The 19,180-nt window shown below is 43.6% G+C and overlaps 1 protein-coding gene across 1 annotated transcript in view; it reads left to right on the top strand.

Annotated features, from left to right (window-relative positions):
• LOC144696788 (xylosyl- and glucuronyltransferase LARGE1) overlaps window positions 1-19,180 on the top strand; it is a 366,558-nt gene that overhangs the window by 208,083 nt on the left and 139,295 nt on the right. Inside the window, exons 5-6 of the mRNA XM_078568532.1 lie at window positions 3,312-3,435; window positions 6,196-6,367. Coding sequence (XP_078424658.1) covers window positions 3,312-3,435; window positions 6,196-6,367 — 296 coding nt within the window. The remainder of the gene's footprint in view (window positions 1-3,311; window positions 3,436-6,195; window positions 6,368-19,180) is intronic.

Below are 19,180 nucleotides of genomic sequence, written 5' to 3'. Positions count from 1 at the left end.
CATTCTCTCTGTGTGCTCTCAACACCTTTAAGGTGGGGCTGGCCCCCATCACTTCATCACCTGTGACCAGCGATGCTGTGCTCTTGAAGGGTCAGGTGCTGAAGGCTGACAAAGGATTAGGTGCATTTAAAGTTTCATGGCTGTCTCTCCATGATATGACCCTGATCTCTCAGTGCAAGCGAGCTGCCCTCAGCAAGACAGGAGTCAGACATTCTCAGAGGCTATGTGAAGATCTATGGAGTGTCCTCACTGCATGTCACCATCATCCTCCTGCGATCGAGTGACTATCAGGGTTTCCACTGCATCTGCATGGCAGGAGCATTGTCACAGAGGGTATGTGTGCTGCCATCAGCCAGACTGGAGTCAAACCTTCACAGATGCAGTGTGAGGAGCTATGGTGTCTCCTCACTCCTGTCGTCATAATCCTCCACAAATCTAGCAGCTATGAGGGCCTCCCAAGTGCACCTGCCTCGCCTGGCCAGTGCGAGGGCCTCAACCCTGTCATTGTCACCTTCGAGGACTTGCTCACCCTCATCCCCATTGACGTCTTCCTCACCGGAGGAGGCATGCAGCTCCTCCATCTCCTCCTCAGCCAGCTCCTCTCCCTGTTGCAGCACCAGGTTGTAAAAGGCACAGCATGCATGACCCTCTGTGGACTGTATTGCAGGGCTCCATCAGACTGGTCCAGGCACCAGAACCTCATCTTCAGCACCCCAATGGTTTGCTCCACCAAGTTGCGAGCTGCAGTATGAGCCTCATTATACCTTCGCTGTGCTCCAGTCTGAGGCCGCCACATGGGTGTCATCAGCCACGTCCTCTGCAGGTAGCCCTTGTCCTGAGGAGCCATCCCTGCAGCCTCTGGACCCTGGAAGACATCAAGGATATGAGACCAACTGAGAATGTAGGAGTCATGGACACTTCCTGGAAACCGTGCGCGGACCTACAGGATACCTTTGTGGTGGTCTCACACCAGCTGAACATTCAGCAAATGGAAGCCTTTGCAGTTGACTTAGTTGACCGCATGTTGCAACGAAGATCTGAATGCCACGTGAGTGTCCTCGAAGGCACCCTGCACCTGTGGGAAACCTGAGATCTGGGTTAGCTTGGGTGTTCTAAGAATCTCTCTTGGTTAAGTTTGAAGGCCCCTTAACTCATCCCGGACAGTGCTGGCCACCACTTGGATGGCCAGAATTTAGTGCGCTGCATGGCTGCCTGAGACCCCACTTCCGCCCCACTCCACCTGACCAATTGGCAGCAGCTTCGCCCACTGGACTACCTGCAGTGCTCTCAGCCCAGGCACAGGCATTCTCTTAACCCACACTGCAAGGCCGCACTGTTAGCTTGAACCATGGGGGAGACTGGTCCACACCGGGATGCTGACATTGCAAAGGGCTGTGAGCACCTCCGCCAGTGACTGCTCCATGGGCAGCTTTAGTAAGGAGATTATACAACGTGCCCAGTCTTCCAATTGTTCTGCAATTCACTAAAATGCTCATTAGTTTGCAGTCTGTTTCTGAAGGTTTAAAAGCTCAAAGCATTTGGTGGCAATTTGATGTCTCTGCATTGCTTGAGTGGGCAGATAAGCTCGAGGCCTGACTCCACGCATGTTAATCCGGCTGCGTCCGAACTCTCAGCTCTGGAGCAAAGGTCACTTTATACAAGATTTCCCTAATGCATGGCCGCTTCCCTCCCCCTCCCCCTACCCCACCCCCCAACCCTGCATGTGCTTGTGCACTACCATCAACCGCAGGGCAGATCTTGCCCCCACAGCTCGCCTCAACCACCGGGCAGCCCTTGCCTCATCACCGCACTGTCAGCCAGCCAGGAAAATGTGACTTGCCTGTGCCCTCGCCTGAATGTGTGGCACCTTGAAGTCCAACAGGCGACTCACACGAGTGCTGCGCAACATTATTGTGCACACAGCTCTGAGTTCCCCTCAAAGTGCAGCATGCCTTATAAATGCTGTTGTGAAACATGTCGGCGCAATCATGCTTGGATGATCCAGCAGGGTGGGAGAAGGATGATTCCGGTGACCTGGGCTTATATTGATATGCAGATGTATTACAATGAAGCTCCCTACATCCGATGGTGCCATTGATGGGCAGAGCGGACTATTGCAAACTGGTTTCACTACGTTGTGAGACCGATATTTGGCCTTCTCGCCATATTGTCCCCTCATGCCGCCAATCACACTCTCTGCCAGTGGGCATGGAAAATTCTGCCCTGCATCTCGACTGACCTGCCCTAAGTAGTTCTAAGTCCTGTTCAACTGTGGCAGAGTTTAAGAAAAACTTTGAAATTCTTTCCTCACTCAAATAAGCTCCATGAGATTAGTTACCCGTGTCACATTCCGAGATATTAATTATCACTTTCCCAAATCCTCATGGGCAGAATGTTTCAGTTTACAGGTGGGGGTAGTGGGGGGTGGGGGGGTGGTGCGTGGTGGTGGTGGAGGTGGATAGGCCCATAAATTCCATGCATGCTTCAATGGGTTAAGTGGCTGTGGGGCAGCCTGTCAGAGCAGGGGACAAATTCCACGCCAACTTTTTCAGCAGTGGGGAGGGAAACCCCACCACTTGTAAAGTCATGCCCCACATGTCCAAATTTCCTGAATAGGATCTGGAACGATCATCTCTATCTATCAGGCCTATCCAAAAGGCACAGCTTCTTAGCCCCTTCGATCACTATAGCCGTGTCTGTCAATAAATCTATCCATAGCTTTCTGGAAATCGCTTACATCCTCCGCTTCCACTTGTCTCCATCGATGTGCACAGGCTTTTGAAAAAGGAGGACCCAAAACCACAAACACTATCTGCCTTGTTCTCTCAATTGTCAGATGAGTCTCTGATATTACAAGTCCTATCGCACTTATTTTCTTGTCGTTAGCAGAGTGGCATTGCTGGTAGTCATGGCAAGGCCTAAAAACCCACTTCTATCCTTCTGCTGATCCTAATAATGTGAGAGGAAAATATATGAGCAATCAGAAATCTATCAAGCGACACTCACGGCTCAATGGTAAACTCTTGAGTCCGAGTCAAATCCCACTCTAGAGACTTCATCACAAAATCTAGACTGACAATCCGGCGCAGTACTGAGGGAGTGTTGCACTGCCAGAGGCGCCATCTTTCAGATGAGATGTTACGTAAACGCAAGCCATTCTTCTTTCTATTGATTGCCAAAACAACCAATCAGGGGGACGATTGGAAGACAATGAGAGTTTGCTTTGAGAAGTTCCAGCCAACCCATTGGTCAATGACTAGGAAGTGACAACCAGTACATTCTATTTACACTCCCGTCTTCTGTTCCCTCAGGCGAAACCCTTTGCATTTCCATTTCATCACTGATGCTATTGCCAAGCAAATCCTGGGCTATCTCTTTGAGACGTGGATGGTTCCGGCAGTGACTGTCAACTTTTATGATGCTGATGAATTGAAGGTTAGAGTTTATTCATTCTTTCTTACCCCAGCTTCACGCTCCCTCCACCATCCCTCTCGCCCCTGCCCAGAGCTACTTCCAGCGATGGATTGTCCCAGCAGCTTAATTTAGAAGGATTGAACCGGAGGGATAGCAGTCCTGTGCCAACAGGAACACCCTTAGTACCACCAGCTAGGTTCTCATTGCCCCAGACAGCCCTGTGATCTTAATAAATCCAATGGACTGCAATAAAATGCAAAGGAGTAGAAGTTACGTTGCAGCTATAAAGAGCTCTGGTTAGACCCCAGCTAGAGTAGCTGCATTCATTCCTGGACACCACACTTCAGGGAGGATATATTGGCCTTAGAGGGTGCGCAACATAGATTCAGCAGAATCATACCAGAGCTATAGGGTTATATTCTTCAACATATTCTAGAACTAGGGGTCACTGTTTAAAAATAAAGAGCCGCCTATTTAAGAGAGAGATGAGGAGATTTTCTTTCTCTCTGAGGGTAGTGACCCATTGGACCTCTCTTCCTTGAAAGGCGGCGGAAGTAGAGTCTTTGAACATTTTTAAGGCAGAGCTAGATAGATTCTTGATAAGCAAGGAGGTGAAAGATTATTGGGGGTAAGTGGAAATGTGGAATTGAGGTTACAATCAGATTAGCCATGAGGGGCTCAAGGGGCTGAGTGGCCTACTCTTGCTCCTAATTCATATGTTCGTATTATGAAGTCAGTTTGGATAGACTAAATCTGTATTCTCTTGAATATAGATTAAGGGGTGATCTAATTAAGATGTTTAGATGACTAAAGGAATTAACGGGTCAATGGAGAGAAATTATTCCTCTGGTGGACAAGTCCAGATCAAGGGGGAGCCTTAAAATTAGAGTGAGGCCTTAAGGGTGATGTCAGGAAAAACTTCCACACGCAAAGTATTAATGGGAATCTGAAATGCTGCTAAACAAGCTATTGGGGCTTAAATCAATTGAAAATTTCAAAACTGAAGTTAATAGATTTTTGTTAGACAAATGTATTAGGGATTATGGAACCTTATTTGAAAAAATATATTATTGCATTAGAAGCAATTCAGAGAAGGTTCACGCAACTCATTCCTTGGATGAAGGGCTTATGAAGAAAGGTTGTACAGGCTGGGGCTATACCCACTGGAGTTTAAAAGAATGAGAGGTGATCTTATTGAAACAATTAAGGGGACTTGATAGGGTAGATACTGGGAGGATGTTCCGTTCGTGGGGGAGACTAGAACTTGGGGACACAGTTTAAGAATAAAAGGTCTCCCGTTTAAGACAGAGATGAGAATAATTTTTTTTCTCTCAGAGAATCATTAGTCTGTGGAATTCTCTTCCCCAGAAAGCAGTGGAGGCTGGATCATTGAATTTGTTCAAGGCAGAGTTAGACAGGTTTTTGATTGACAAGCGAGTCGAGGGTTATGAGGGGGCAGACAGGAAAGAGGAGTTGAAACCACAACCAGATCAGCCATGATCTTATTGAATGGTGGAGCAGGCTTAAAGAGCTGAATGGCCTCCTCCTACTCTTATATACAAATGTCATTCTACAGCTTTTTTTTATGAATGATCATTCTCAAAACGCTGCAATACCAAATGTTGGGAGTCAGATCTGTACCTGCAATTGTCCACTCAGCAGTCGGATGGGGACAGTTGCCACATGAAGGTCAGGTACAAGAATGAAAAAAGGTTATACAACTCATCATTTTACTTTACCTGAGCTCAATTGTTGTAAGGAGACTGGGCCAATCTGAGTTCGAAGAGCACGCCATTGACTTGCTTTACTGCAGGGCAAGGAGTAAAATATGGAACAATGTCAAATCTCAGGGAGGGCAATATTTTACAATCAGGGCCATTTTGTTGCCGGGATCTGGCTAGTGTTGCCAACTGTGATTAAATGTATTCCTGGAGCCTTCATCACATGACTTGACCCCCACGCTCTAGTCATTAGTCAGCCAGCACATCCATCTTTGTGACATACTGCCTTCCTACTCCAATTGGAAAGCAAAAAGACTCATCCCCCAATTGGATGATGCTTGATCCTCAGCCAAACAGCTTCCCCACCTGCCCCACCATTTTCTATATTTTTATATCTGGTAAAGAGAAATGTTCAAAGAAAATGTCAAAAAAATCTCCCCTAATGTCCCGGTGATTTTTCTCCAGGGTTACACACAGCAGTGTCCTGGAGATTGATCTTCAATTCCTGGAGACTCCAGGCCAATCTTGGAGGGTTGTCAACCCTAGATCTGGGTGAACCTGGCAAGGCAACATGATCAATGTTGAGGAGCAAGTTTAATGAGAGTGGTGGGTCAGAGTGGGGATAGAGGAGATGATATTAAATGAAACATGAAATATTGTGAGTCTACAGCACAGGAAAAGGCTGTTCTGCTCAACAGGCCTATGCAGTGTTTATACTCCACATGAGCCTCCTCCCACCCCTTATGATTTAAACGATAGTATAACTGAAATGTATTGAAGTAGATTGGACAGTCGTGGCGCTTGAGTCAGTGCTTCAGGCTGAATCATTCCGGTCCACTGCAGCAGCAGAGATAGCAGACTGTTCCAAGACCTGGAACCACAGAGGCCTTCTGATGTGATTAACTGAGCTGGTATTGTTGTTCCAGCTATGTCAGTATACACACAATGGATGTCCACCTTCCAAGCACTTGTGCCAATGGATTTGCTGTGGGGTGCTCTTTATAATTGATGCAAGTTCAAAATCAAATTGAATCTAAACCAATATGTATGTGCCTTTCAGCCAGAAGTTTCATGGATTCCAAACAAGCATTACTCAGGGATATATGGACTAATGAAACTGGTTCTCACCAAGACTCTGCCTGCTTCTCTGGAACGGGTCATTGTACTTGACACGGATATCACCTTTGCTACAGACATCGCTGAACTTTGGGCTGTGCTGCACAAGTTCAAAGGTAGTGTGCGGGTGTGGGGGTGTGTATCTATGTGTCCTTCACTGTGCTCCCTGTAAATTCTGAAGCAGGACAAATTGCTTTGAGATACAGATGGAATTTTGAGTCTTACCTTGGTGGGAATGAGGGGACAGATAACAGTTCACAATCTCCAGCTGTGAAAATGTCACCACTCTGAATGGCTAGAGAGAACTCAGCTTGAAGCATAGTATGTGCGTTTTATAGCTCCGCAATCTGCCCTGAGTTGATGCATCGCAGCCTAGGCAGCAGCTGAAATACTAAATTGCCTAGAGAGAGTAGAATCGATTTTTGCTATCCACTGACCCCTATCAGGCATGAGTGGATGTTGGGTTGAGAACGTGATGAACCTAAACTGTGATGCCCTAAATGGTCAAAAGCCACCCTGACAATTGCTCTCTGGGCATTCACATTACTAACAGAGAGAATGGAGCGTACTTGACTTATGTGGAGCAGTACATATGCAGCAGACTGGGTCGGGGGTGGAAAAGAGAGAGAATTATAAAGAAAAATATCTCTGTCATGCATGTAAAATCAGAATTAATTTCACTTCCAAAGTAATTTGTAGACACAATAACGTCTTGCATTTATATAGCACCTTTTACATAGTTAAATGTCTCAAGGCATTTAAACAGAATGTAACTAGACAAAATGGTCACCAAGACAGATATTAGGGCAAGTTGGTCAAAGAGTTTTAAAGAGCGTATTAAAGGAGAAGAGGGAGGCAGAAAAATGGAGTGGTTTAAGGCCTAGTTTAGCAACTAGGTGGATGATTGTACAGTGGAGCGAAGTGAGAGCGGATTGCACAAGAGGACAGAGAGGAACACAGAGACCGCACTCAATGATGGTGCCTTTTTAAAAATTCGTTCATGGTATGTGGGCATCGCTGGCTAGGCCAGCATTTATTGAGGGCATTTAAGAGTCAACCACATTGCTGTGGGTCTGGAGTCATATGTAGGCCAGACCAGGTAAGGATGGCAGATTTCCTTCCCTAAAGGATATTAGTGTACCAGATGTTTTCATGGTCGTTTTTTAATTCCAGATTTTTATTGAATTCAAATTTCACCATCTGCCATGGTGGCAATCGAACCCAGGTCCCCAGAGCATTACCCTGATCTGTAGAATACTAGTCAGCGACAATACCACTATGCTACCGGCTTCCCTAATAAGTCAATATTTCCTAGGCTGGTACCAGTTCAATTTTACAAATCATCCACTTTTTTATTTATTGCTATTCAATAAAACATTGAAAGACTTTATAGTTCACAACGGTTGTCATGTCAGCTACCCCCCACAACAGAGAAGGAATAGTGATGATTGATTATTGAGTTCTCAGTGAAGCTTTCCAATCGATTTGAAACTCTGAGCAACAAACCTTGATCTAATGTTAGAATAGTCCTTGAAGACACTTGACTATATGTAGTTCCAGGAATGAGGCATTCCAGTTATACGAATAGACTGAAGAAGTTGGGATTGTTCTCTTAGAGCACAGAAGGCTAAGAGGAGGTTTGATAGAAATGCTTAAAATCATGTACCGTTTAGACTGAATAAATAAAAAGAAACTTTCCAATGGCACTAGGCTCAATAATCAGGTGAAGATCAAAGGTGATTGGCAAAAAAATCAAGAGGTGACATGAGGGAATTTTTTTTTCTTTTTTTACAAAACTCATAGTTAGGATCTAGAATGTGCTGTGCCTGATAGAATGGTGGAAACAAAATCAACAGTATCTTCGAAAAGGAATTGGATGAATATTTGAGATAATTATTGGAGGAATACAGAGAAAGTGTATGGGAGTGAGTCTAGCTGGAATGCTCTTCCAAAAAGCAGGCTTGATGGGCCAAATAGCCTCCTGCACTCTCTTACTCTATGATTCTATGTCGTGATAACCTATTCTAACTTTGGATTGAGAGGGTTCAGAGTAGGATAGTTACAGGGCTTGTGGCTCAGAAATTGGAAGAACTTCACACAAGGGCGATTATATATAAAAAAAGTAAAAGAGAAGATTTGCATTTCTGTAGTGCCTTTCATGACCATCTGATGTTCCAAAGTGCTTTATGAAGTATCTTTGAAGTGTAGCCACAATTGTATTATACAGTCATGCAGTAGTTATTTTAGTTTAAAGTTATTTTATTGGACTAGTAACTGGACTAATAGTCCAGAAAATGGCACTTCGAGAAGTTGCACTCAGGGTAAAAAATTTTCAAATGGAAAAAAAAACAAATGCCAGTAAAAATTAGATTGTCCTAAAAATCCAATTGGTTATTTAGAGAAGGAAACCTGTCCTTGCCCAGTCTAGCCTGTGTGACTCCAGTCCCATGCCAATACAGTTGACTGTTAACTGCCCTCTGAAGTGGCCAAGCACACCACTCAGCTCTGCCAGACTGCTACAAAGATTAAGAAGGCCTGTCACTACCTAAAAAAGTTGGTCTATTCATTGGTGTCCAAATCCTGAAAATAAATTAAAGAAAGAATGGGGCCTCCCTTATCACAATTGGCATTTGAGGCAGTGACTGTAACATTGTAGATGCTGAGAGATTGTTTACACTGGTCAGAGAATCTTAAAACACGGGGGCACAGTCTCAGGATAAGAGGCCAATCATTTAGGACTGAGATGAGGAGAAATTACTTCACTCAAAGGTTTGTGAATCTTTGGAATTCTCTACCCCAGAGGATTGTGGATGCTTCATCGTTGAATACATTTAAGGCTGGGATAAACAGATTTTGGTCTCGCAGGGCATTAAAGGGACTTGGGGAGTGGGCTGGAAAATGGAGTTGAAGCCCATGATCGTATTGAATGGCAGAGCAGATTTGACGGGCCATATGGACTACTCCTGCCCCTATTTCTTACGTTCATTGTTTAAGAAGAGAATTAGATAAGCATTTGAATTTTTTTTTTAAATGGGTAGCAATACATGTCCCATTATACTAATATCCCACTATACATCAATGAGGTTGCAGTTGATGTTACTCTGATCATAAATCTCTCTCCTAGCATCTTCCTGAAGCCAATGCTCTGTTGTAAGCTTCATCAGATGTTAAAGTGCTTGATCTTGGAGAAAGGAGGATGTTTGTCCTGTGTGCTAGCTCTGTGGTTGTTACAAGAAATGTGGGGTAGAGGGGTGAATGGACGAGCTACCAATCTGATGATGCCAATTTACTGACTCTGCACTAGGAAAGGGTGCACTGTGCTTTCATGGAGAACCTGTTAGGGGAACAAAGAGGAAACAGCCATGGGATATCTTTTTGTTTTGGCATCACTCAATTGTTTCTCTGATATCAGCATATTAGCACTAAGGATATTTAAGCCAAGGCAAATGCCTTGCCCTTCACTCAACCTGAAGATGACTATTGATGTTCTGTTAAGTCTCAAATAGTTAATTGGCTCTAGATAGTACCTGGCACAATTTCACAATTTAGAAGAAAATGCAATTACTTATTCTTAACCTAACACAAGCCACTCACCCACCCTCTAGTGCATTGAGTCTCCTGAGTTGGCGTACCACTGCATTCTGAAACCCCCCCGCAGTGTTTATGCTTCCATTGTCTTGTTCCAACTGAGTTTCAACTTCTTAACTTTCTATGAAAAATATCTTTTTTCCCAACATAGCTGTTCCAAATTTCAGTTTCACTAATTTCCGTTTATAACTTTGGTGGATTGTATCCCTTTGAAGTAATAATCTGTGATTAATTTAAGTCTACAATTTAATGTTATATACACTTAGCTGAGTTACCCCCCACCCCAATCTCCTTTTTAAATCTAAATTTTTCTAATGTTGTCTCAGAAAGAAAGTGTTTGCATTTGTGTGGTGTGTTGCACATCCATGGGACATCCCAAATTGGAACAGCCAAAAACAAAATAAAGCCATTGTCGTTAATGTAGGCAAACACAGCAGCCAGTATGTATGCAGGAAGGGTTCAAAAACAGCTCTGAGATAAATGATTAATTCGCCTGTCTTTGATGGTGCTGCTGAGTTGGCCCAGGAAATGGGGAACTGCTCTATTTCAATAACTGCCACCTGACTAGACAGACACGACCTTTAACGACTCACCAGAAAGATGGCAGCTCTGACAATGCTGCACTCCCTCAATTCAACTGAAATGTCAGCATAGATTATACGCTCATTCCTCTACACTTAAGATCAGTCTAGCTGCTCTTCTTTGTACACTGTGCAGACCTGCCAAGTCTTGATTTAGTGATCTACCTTGTCCTTTTTGATTAGAAATCTGACTCCAGATAGTCCCCTGATTTTAACACTTATGCCTCTCTAATGTACTTGTTGGTTCTCATAACCTCTCTTCCAGATTCAGTAATTATGTTGAACTCATAATCTGTATAAACCCACCTGTAAACTAGTTGTATACATCAGGTAAACTCGCAACAATTCCAGTAAACTCTATCCCTAAGGGAGAAAAAGTAATTGGTTTGCTCAAGTCTCGTTTTGTTGCATCATTTTTAAGCTCTACACATGTCATAGAACTGACCAGTTTAGTGGAATTTAAAATTGGTCATATACCTCAGGGTCAGGGTTTGGTACCAGCCCAAAGTAATAGGGTGCAAGCCTCTGTCTAACTGTAACAACCCTACAGATCTTGGGGAATCCAGTGCAGACTCTATTAGATATGGACAAAATAACTTACAACACACAATTGCCCTTAATTCAGCACAAATTGGTAACCATGCTCACAGGCCAGATGATGACTAGTCTCAGATAAAGAAAAGGTTACCCTGATGGAGTAGGTTGCAGTTGTCTGAGCTGGAATTAAGATGTATTTTCAGGGCAGCAGGGTGCTTTGCTCTACATGTCAGTGTGCTGTGCTTGACCAGGAATGTCTTGATGCTGACAAAGCTTGCCTGAAGTAGCAAATCTTCCATTCCTCAGTATTAACATCCCTCATCTGATGAGCACAGGACTGACAAGAAAAATAGGTGGTTGTGGGTTGGAAATGATTAACTCACAGTTGTGGCCTTGGAGGATCCTTGAACTGAGAAGTCACAAATAATAGTATCCAACGTTATAATCAAACTTTAATTTAAAATCAATCAAAGAAAACAAAGTGAATGACACTCTTTGGTGTCACACCTAAACATTCTGCTGAATATGTGCCTGGACAGCTCCTCTCCCAGAAGAATCTTAGCCTCGCACCTACTTCACCATGAGTGTGAATTCTACTCATAAGAGATGGAAATTTATCTTCCCTCAGTGGTGCTACAAATGTCATGTGGAACAATGAGGGGTTAGTTTGAGGCTGGCTACTTTCAGGAACATGCCGTACACAACACATGACAGCTAGATTGATGCTGCCTCCAAGAAACGTGGAACCCATTTTGTTTGACAGCCATTATGTATGGCAAGGTTAGTGCTGGTAGTGATTGTTTTAAGAAGACTATTAACCCACTAAGTCCTGAAGGGAGTTTCAACATATGGAAGCTAAAGTTAGCGTTGTAAAATGATCATGGTTCTGTTTGTCACCAGCCAAGCAGTTCTGCTATTGGCTGCCAGCTGTTGAGATTGGGTTTTAACAGGTTCTAAACTAAACTGGAGCAGAATGGGTTTGGGTGTAGGGGAGCCATTTGATCTCATCCTTCCAAATACCGACAATACATTTCGCCATCACAACACCCCACCATTTCTTGCATGAGCTCCATGTCCTCTGCAGCCACCATTGGTGGAAAATTGCTCCAGTACATCGAACCTCATTGAGATATGCTATTACCTCTATAGACACAGGGATTATTTCTCTGACTTGCCACTTTGTGAAGTAAGGTTTGACGATGCTTAAGGAGAATGTGAGCCAGTGTGTGATAGCCATCCAACTGAGGAAAATAGCTGGGATTGCTGCCACTCATTCATAGAATCAAAAAATCACACAGTGCAGAAGAGGCCCTTTGGCCCATCGAGTCTGCACCGACACATGAGAAACACCTGACCTATCTACCTAATCCCATTTACCAGCACTTGGCCCATAGCCTTGAATGTTATGACGTGCCAAGTGCTCATCCAGGTACTTTTTAAAGGATGTGAGGCAACCTTCCTCCTCCACCCTACCAGGCAGCACATTCCAGACCGTCACCACCCTCTGGGTAAAAAAGTTTTTCCTCACACCCCCCCTAAACCTCCTGCCCCTCACCTTGAACTTGTGTCCCCTCGTGACTGACCCTTCAACTAAGGGAAACAGCTGCTCCCTATCCACCCTGTCCATGCCCCTCATAACCTTGTACACCTCGATCAGGTCGCCCCTCAGTCTTCACTGCTCCAACGAAAACAACCCAAGTCTATCCAACCTCTCTTCTTAACTTAAATGTTTCATCCCAGACAACATCCTGGTGTATCTCCTCTGCACTCCCTCCAGTGCAATCACATCCTTCCTATAATGTGGTGACCAGAACTGCACACAGTACTCCAGCTGTGGCCTCACCAAGGTTCTATACAACACCCACATGACCTCCCTACTTTTGTAACCTATGCCTCGATTGATAAAGGCAAGTGTCCCATATGCCTTTTTCACCACACCACTAACATGCCCCCCCCACCCTGCCTTCACAGATCTATAAACACACATGCCAAGGTCCCATTGTCCCTCAGAACTTCCTAGTGCCATGCCGTTCATTGAATACTTCTTTGTCAAATTACTCCTTCCAAAGTGTATCACCTCACACTTTTCAGGATTAAATTCCATCTGCCACTTGTCTGCCCATTTGACCATCCCGTCTATATCTTCCTGTAGCCCAAGACATTCAACCTCACTGTTAACCATCCGGCCAATCTTTGTGTCATCCGCAAACTTTCTAATCCTACCCCCCACATAGTCATCTATGTCGTTTATATAAATGACAAATAATAGAGGACCCAGCACAGATCCCTGTGGTACGCCAGTGGACACTGGCTTCCAGTCACTAAAGCAGCCTTCTGTCATCACCCTCTGCCTCCTACAACTAAGCCAATTTTGCATTCATTGAGTGAAGGAAAATCACAAGTCAAACTTTTATAATCTTTGATGGCTCTATTTATATGATTTGGTTGGCCAATCTCAGAGTGGGTGCAGATACAGTTAATCCCAGGTAGCCAATGTTCTCACCCTGATCATTCATGCTGGACAGACTCCGGAGGCCCAGGTTCATTTACGCTGCCTCAGCAAAGGTGAATAACCAGCAGCATTCACTAGTCAGAGCTCACAGAATCTGAGGTCAGGGTTTTTGCGGAACTCGACTGCAGGATGACTCAGTGGCTGGGGGAGAGAAAATAGACTGGAGAAAGTGGATAAGAGAAGCACAAAGAGTCTATTCTGAGCACTGAGTAATTAGTTCTTGCTCAGAAACCAAAAATAGCAAGATTAGCATTTATCATTTTCATCTGTCGGGACCCATGAATGAGTATAATTAGGACAAGGTTGGCATATTTTAGGTCAACGGCAACACGTCCTTATTCTCTAAGCACTGAAAGAAAAATTCCTGTGCCAAATCAGGAAGAATGACAAGGTCAACATTTAGTTCACTCATAACATTTACTCTTCATTCTCTGGAAGGCAGGGAAAGCCTCTCCAGAAGTTATTGAGCTATGCAGGCCAGGCAACGTCCAGACTCAGTGCTAGCTGTGACCTCAGCTAATCTCAGTCAATGCCGCTTAGGAATACTTCAATTATCACTGGTGCCTTGGGTTAGGGAAGGAAAACTTGGCCAACGTTCATGTTTCTAGATAAATCACACAAGATTATTTCAATTTCTTTTAAATTGAAAAGCCTGGATGATGGCCAACACCGCCAAGGTTGATATGCAGAGAAATGCGAGACAGTGATTTGGTGTGAATTCTATTTTAATTCTAAACGTTATAGGAAGGAGGGCGAACTGAAGGAGTGAAAGAGATATGAAATAAAAACAAAATGCTGAAAAAACTCAGCAGCTCTGATAGCATCTGTAGAGAGAGAAACAGAGTTAATGTTTCTAGTCCATGTGACTCCTCTTCAGAGCTGAATCGAGGTAGAAACATGATGGATTGTCTGCTGTTGAACAGAGTGGGTGAAGCAAAATAGAAGGTCAAAGATAGGTTGGAGGGCAGGAGTGACATGGACATAGAAAGGGAGTGGTAATGATAGTGGTAAAGACTAAAGCAGGTGTTAATAGTGGCATAAAGGTCAGCAGAATGTGCTAGTAGCAAAACAGGGGTCAGCAATTTCTAAAAGCAAAACATGGGAACAAGATTCAGATTGGCCCTTGGTTGGGGGAGGGGAGCATCAAACCCATTACATTTCTACCTCTCTTCAGCCCTGAAGAAGAGTCATACAGACTCGAAACATTAACTCTATTTCTCTCTCCACAGATGCTGCCAGACCTGCTGAGGTTTTCCAGCACTTCCTGTTTTCATTTCAGATCTCCATCATCTACAGTATTTTACTTTAATTTTAGAAGTAAGGAGATCTATAGTTTTAATATCTTAGGAAAGATTAAGACAGAACAAGAGATTTGAACACATTGAGAAGGAAGAGCATGTAGATGACATATTTGTAGCTGTAGGTGAACTAAAAGCAAGTTCAGAAGATTATCTATAGAAGAATCATGAAATAGAGTGTTCTTAGAAAGGCTGTAGTGGACAAAGATTCACCACTTTGCTATGGGCTCCAAGTGATGACCGTATTCCAGCTTGAGGTTAAGAGCTAGTTTTAAAGTACAGCTTCCTTGAATTGTTAAGTGGATTACAGATTGTATTAGTTACTGTCAATGACTGTTCATTGCATGCAGAGTGTACTTTGCAAAGAGCCTCTGCACCTTAGCTGCCTGATGCACCTGTTTCCAGACTTGGATAACAGTTCGTCAATGCTCCATGCCAAATCACTCTACCTAGGTGAACTTGATCCCACCACGGGACTTCTGACTTTAACTCTGGACTCCTCCCTGTCATCTCCTTACCAACAAAACACTGGGAATACCGACAGGTCCCTGCCACCAACTCCATTCCCTCGCCACTGACTCCACCCCTGTCCCTGGCAGTTATCCAAGGCTGAACCAGACAACTCACAAGCTTAGTGTCATATTTGACCTCAAGGTCAGCTGTTAATCACATATCCACACCATCATTAAGACGTTCTATTTCCGCCCCCTTAACATCGCCCATCTCCGTCCCTGCCTCAGCTCATCCAGTGCTGAAACCCTCATTCTTTTTTTACCTCTACCCTTGACTGTTCTCGTGTACTTCTAACCAGCCTCCCATGTTATATTCCCTGTTAAGTTCAGCTCATCCAAAGCTCTGTAGTCATCTCTTTACTTGCACCATTTTTTTTTCCAAACCTCTCCATGGCTTTGTCCCTCCCTATCTCTGTGACCTTCACCAACCCGGCAATGCTCTGATATCTCTGGCCCTCCTATGCTGACCTCTTCAACATCACTAGTTTTAATCGCTAGAATGAAAGCAAAATACTGCAGATGCTGGAATTCTGAAATAAAACCAGAAAACGTTGGAAAAACTCAGCAGGCTTGGCAGCATTTGTGGAGAGAGAAACAGAGTTAACGTTTCGAGTCCTTATAACTCTTCTTCAGAACTACTGGACTCGAAACATTAACTCTTTGTTTCTTTCTCCGCTGATGCTGCCAGACCTGCTGAGCTCTCCAGCGTTTCCTGTTTTTATTAGTTTTTAACGCTCTGCTACTGAAGACCGTGCCTTTGGCTACTAATGCCCAAAGCTCTAAACCCTCTCCCTGAACCTCTCCACCTCTCTACCTAACTTTCCTCCTTTAAAACCAACTTCTTTGACAAAGTATTTTGTCATCTACCATAGCATCTCCTAATGTGGCTCAGTGTCAAATTTGCTATAATCAGCCTGGTAAAGCAACTTTATTATTACAGACTTGTGTATTGCTGAAAAAATATATTTTGTCAAAGCTTTTCATCTTGCACTGACCAGGGCAATTACAAGAATACCAATTTGTGGGGAAGCAACAATTTTTATCCTGTCTGAGAAGAGAGTGCTGATTGGTTGACAAGTGGACTCTGATTGGTAGAGGCATTGTCATGGAGAATATACCAGTTAATGGTGACTGACAGTTAACTGCCAAGCATTGTTTGAAATTTTAAATTGAGCAGCTTGACCCTGATTGGTCAAGGCATTGCCCTGAGGAATGAACCAGCGAATGGCTGTCACTTATTTTGTTTAGCTGAAACAGGCGCAATGTGTGTACATGTTCTTTCTGTCTGCAAAGAACAGTGCCCTGTTTATTAATATATGTAGCTTCCAGTACATGAAAATGTGGCACACTGCAAACCCGACTGACAATCTTAAATTGGTTGTCAGCGTAATTCCTAGCACACTGAAGATTATTTAGAAAATGTTGTCCAATTGCAGAATCATACCTAATGTTGGACACTGTGTTTTGAGTTTTGCAAGTGTGGGATGGTTGGGTACGGTCTGTACCTTGCCCATTGCAAACATAAGAAGGGACATTCTGTTTGATACGATCCGCCAGTCTTTGGGACGTACAGCCTAGTCATATCTAGCATCACACTGGCACTGAAATTCATACATCACATTACTCATTTGTGTGATAGGCAGAACAGCTTTTTGGCTTGATGACAGCATCCTGTTAGTGGCGAATACCACTTGTGTTGCTACTGTATAGTAGCAGCGTGAAACAGCTAGCTTCACCTGTTGCTCAAATTTTTGAGATACCTTGTCCTTCCAGGGTAATCTGAGGTAGACTGGGCACTTTTCAGGGCTGAAAGTGATGGCCTTAGGCCCTTTCATGAGTTTGCGCAATATACAATGCGGAATGATCTAATCAGGGTAGCCATTATACTGCAGGATGTCTTGATGCCCTATTTCATCATCAGGCTTGCACGGTGAGCAAATGGCTTAGGCCCTATTACGAATTGAAATTTTAAAGCAGGCAGCTTGACTCTGGTCAAAGCATTGCACTGAGGAACGAACCAGCCAATAGAGCCAATCTTATAGCATGTGGAACTGTAAGAATCCCAACATGTGTATTGACCAGTGAAGGTAAGCTTCAGGTAGACCATGGCAAAGAACCCCCTAGCAGATTTCTCAACTAGTACGTCAAGAGTGGGGAGTTCATTTGACTGCTCCATTTCAAAGGTGAATTTGAGTGTAGGATGGAGCCCTTTAAGACATACAAGGAAATTATTAAATCCAGCTGTAAATATAGCAAACATAACATCCCCATAGCTGAACTATGCAAGAGGTCGGGGGCTAGGTGTCATTCCATTTCTCATGGAACCCAACAAAGATGTTTATGAGAGTTGGGCCTATAGGGGATCCCATGGCAACAGCATTTATTTGGGCACACATGTGTCATTAAAATTGAACTCAACTGCACAAGTTGCTGAGTTCATAAGCTCAGTGAATACTGATTCATGCAATGGTGGTGGGTCTAAATCACCATGATATAGTGCTACAGCACAAATATATATGGCTTCCTTAAGTGGAACATTGGTGTCTAGGCTAGCAATGTCAAATGAGCACATGGACACAGCATTGCTATCGATATGCAGCCCTGCATGGTCTTCGCAGATGTGAAGGAATCCTTCATCGTGTATCTGGAAAACTCGCTCAAAACTAGTAGTAACAATTTGGCCAACCATTTGGCCAATTCATGCTGTGCAGAACCGGCCATAGCTAAGATAGGGTGTAAAGGAACATCACTTTTGTATGTCTTGGGCAGCCCATGGATATGTGGACACGGCGAGCCATGAAGGCGAACCCTGTCATATATATCACATGGCAGCTCATCGCTGTTACATAAACCCAGCAAGCATTTTTTTTTAGCTTACTTTCGAGCAAGGCTGTCCTTGTTGAGCGGCAGGTCCAATACGAATTTGGACCCGCCATTAAGAATGGCATGCATTTTGTTGATATGGTCACACTTGTTAAGGGTAAATATTCCCATTCCTTTGTCGGGTTTACTGATATGTATGTCTGCGTTGTCCTTAAGGCCTTGCAATGCTGTAAAACATAAGTGATAGCCATTCGCTGGTTCATTCCTCAGGGCAATGCTTTGACCAGAGTCAAGCTGCCTGCTTTAAAATTTCAAACAATGCTTGGCAGTTAACTGTCAGTCACCATTAACTACCAATCAAACTTGCCAATCAATCAGCACTCCCTTCTCGTACAGTATAAAGTTGTTGCTTCCCTTGACATTGGTATTCTTGAGATTGTCTTGAGTGCAAGATGAAAAGCTTCAACGAAATGTCATATTTCAGCAATTACTTTATTATGTTAAAGGTGCTATATAAATACACCTAGTTGTGTACTATTTTAAAGAAGACATTAACTGAATTATTTTAAATGTCAGAAGGATTTCAACAGAATAAATTAATGTTTGCATTATCAATTTCACCTTAACACTTTCATTATCGATTTTACATTAACATCTTTATTACCCATTTCACATTAACACTTTTATTACTAACCTCCAATTGACACTTTCAATACTAATTTTACAGTAACATTGATACAAACAGTGATGGACCTTCTGGTGTATCCAGCCTGTCCCGTACTATTCTGATACCTTGTGAATCACAACATATATGCTCTCCACCCCACTCAAGGCAATGTGATCGACTGAGAGAGGTTACAAAATTAGATAAACATTTGGGGGGCAATAATTCCAGGAAATTCCTCTCTGACCCAGCTAGGTAATTGTAACTCGTCCAGGAGTTGACTCTGGCCCGAAATTCTCGGAAACATATACCTTTTAAGAGGTGTGATGCCTGCCCCAAACAGAACAAGATCCAGCTCTCGTTTGAAGGAATTCAGTAAGACTGTGTCCATTGCTCAAGACAGCATGAGATCTC

This window comes from Cetorhinus maximus, chromosome 22, assembly GCF_964194155.1.
Source record: "Cetorhinus maximus chromosome 22, sCetMax3.hap1.1, whole genome shotgun sequence".
In the NCBI taxonomy this organism is placed as follows: Eukaryota; Metazoa; Chordata; class Chondrichthyes; order Lamniformes; family Cetorhinidae; genus Cetorhinus; species Cetorhinus maximus.
The sequence above is the reverse complement of the archived record's forward strand: the minus strand, read 5'-3'. Positions and strand labels throughout refer to the sequence as shown.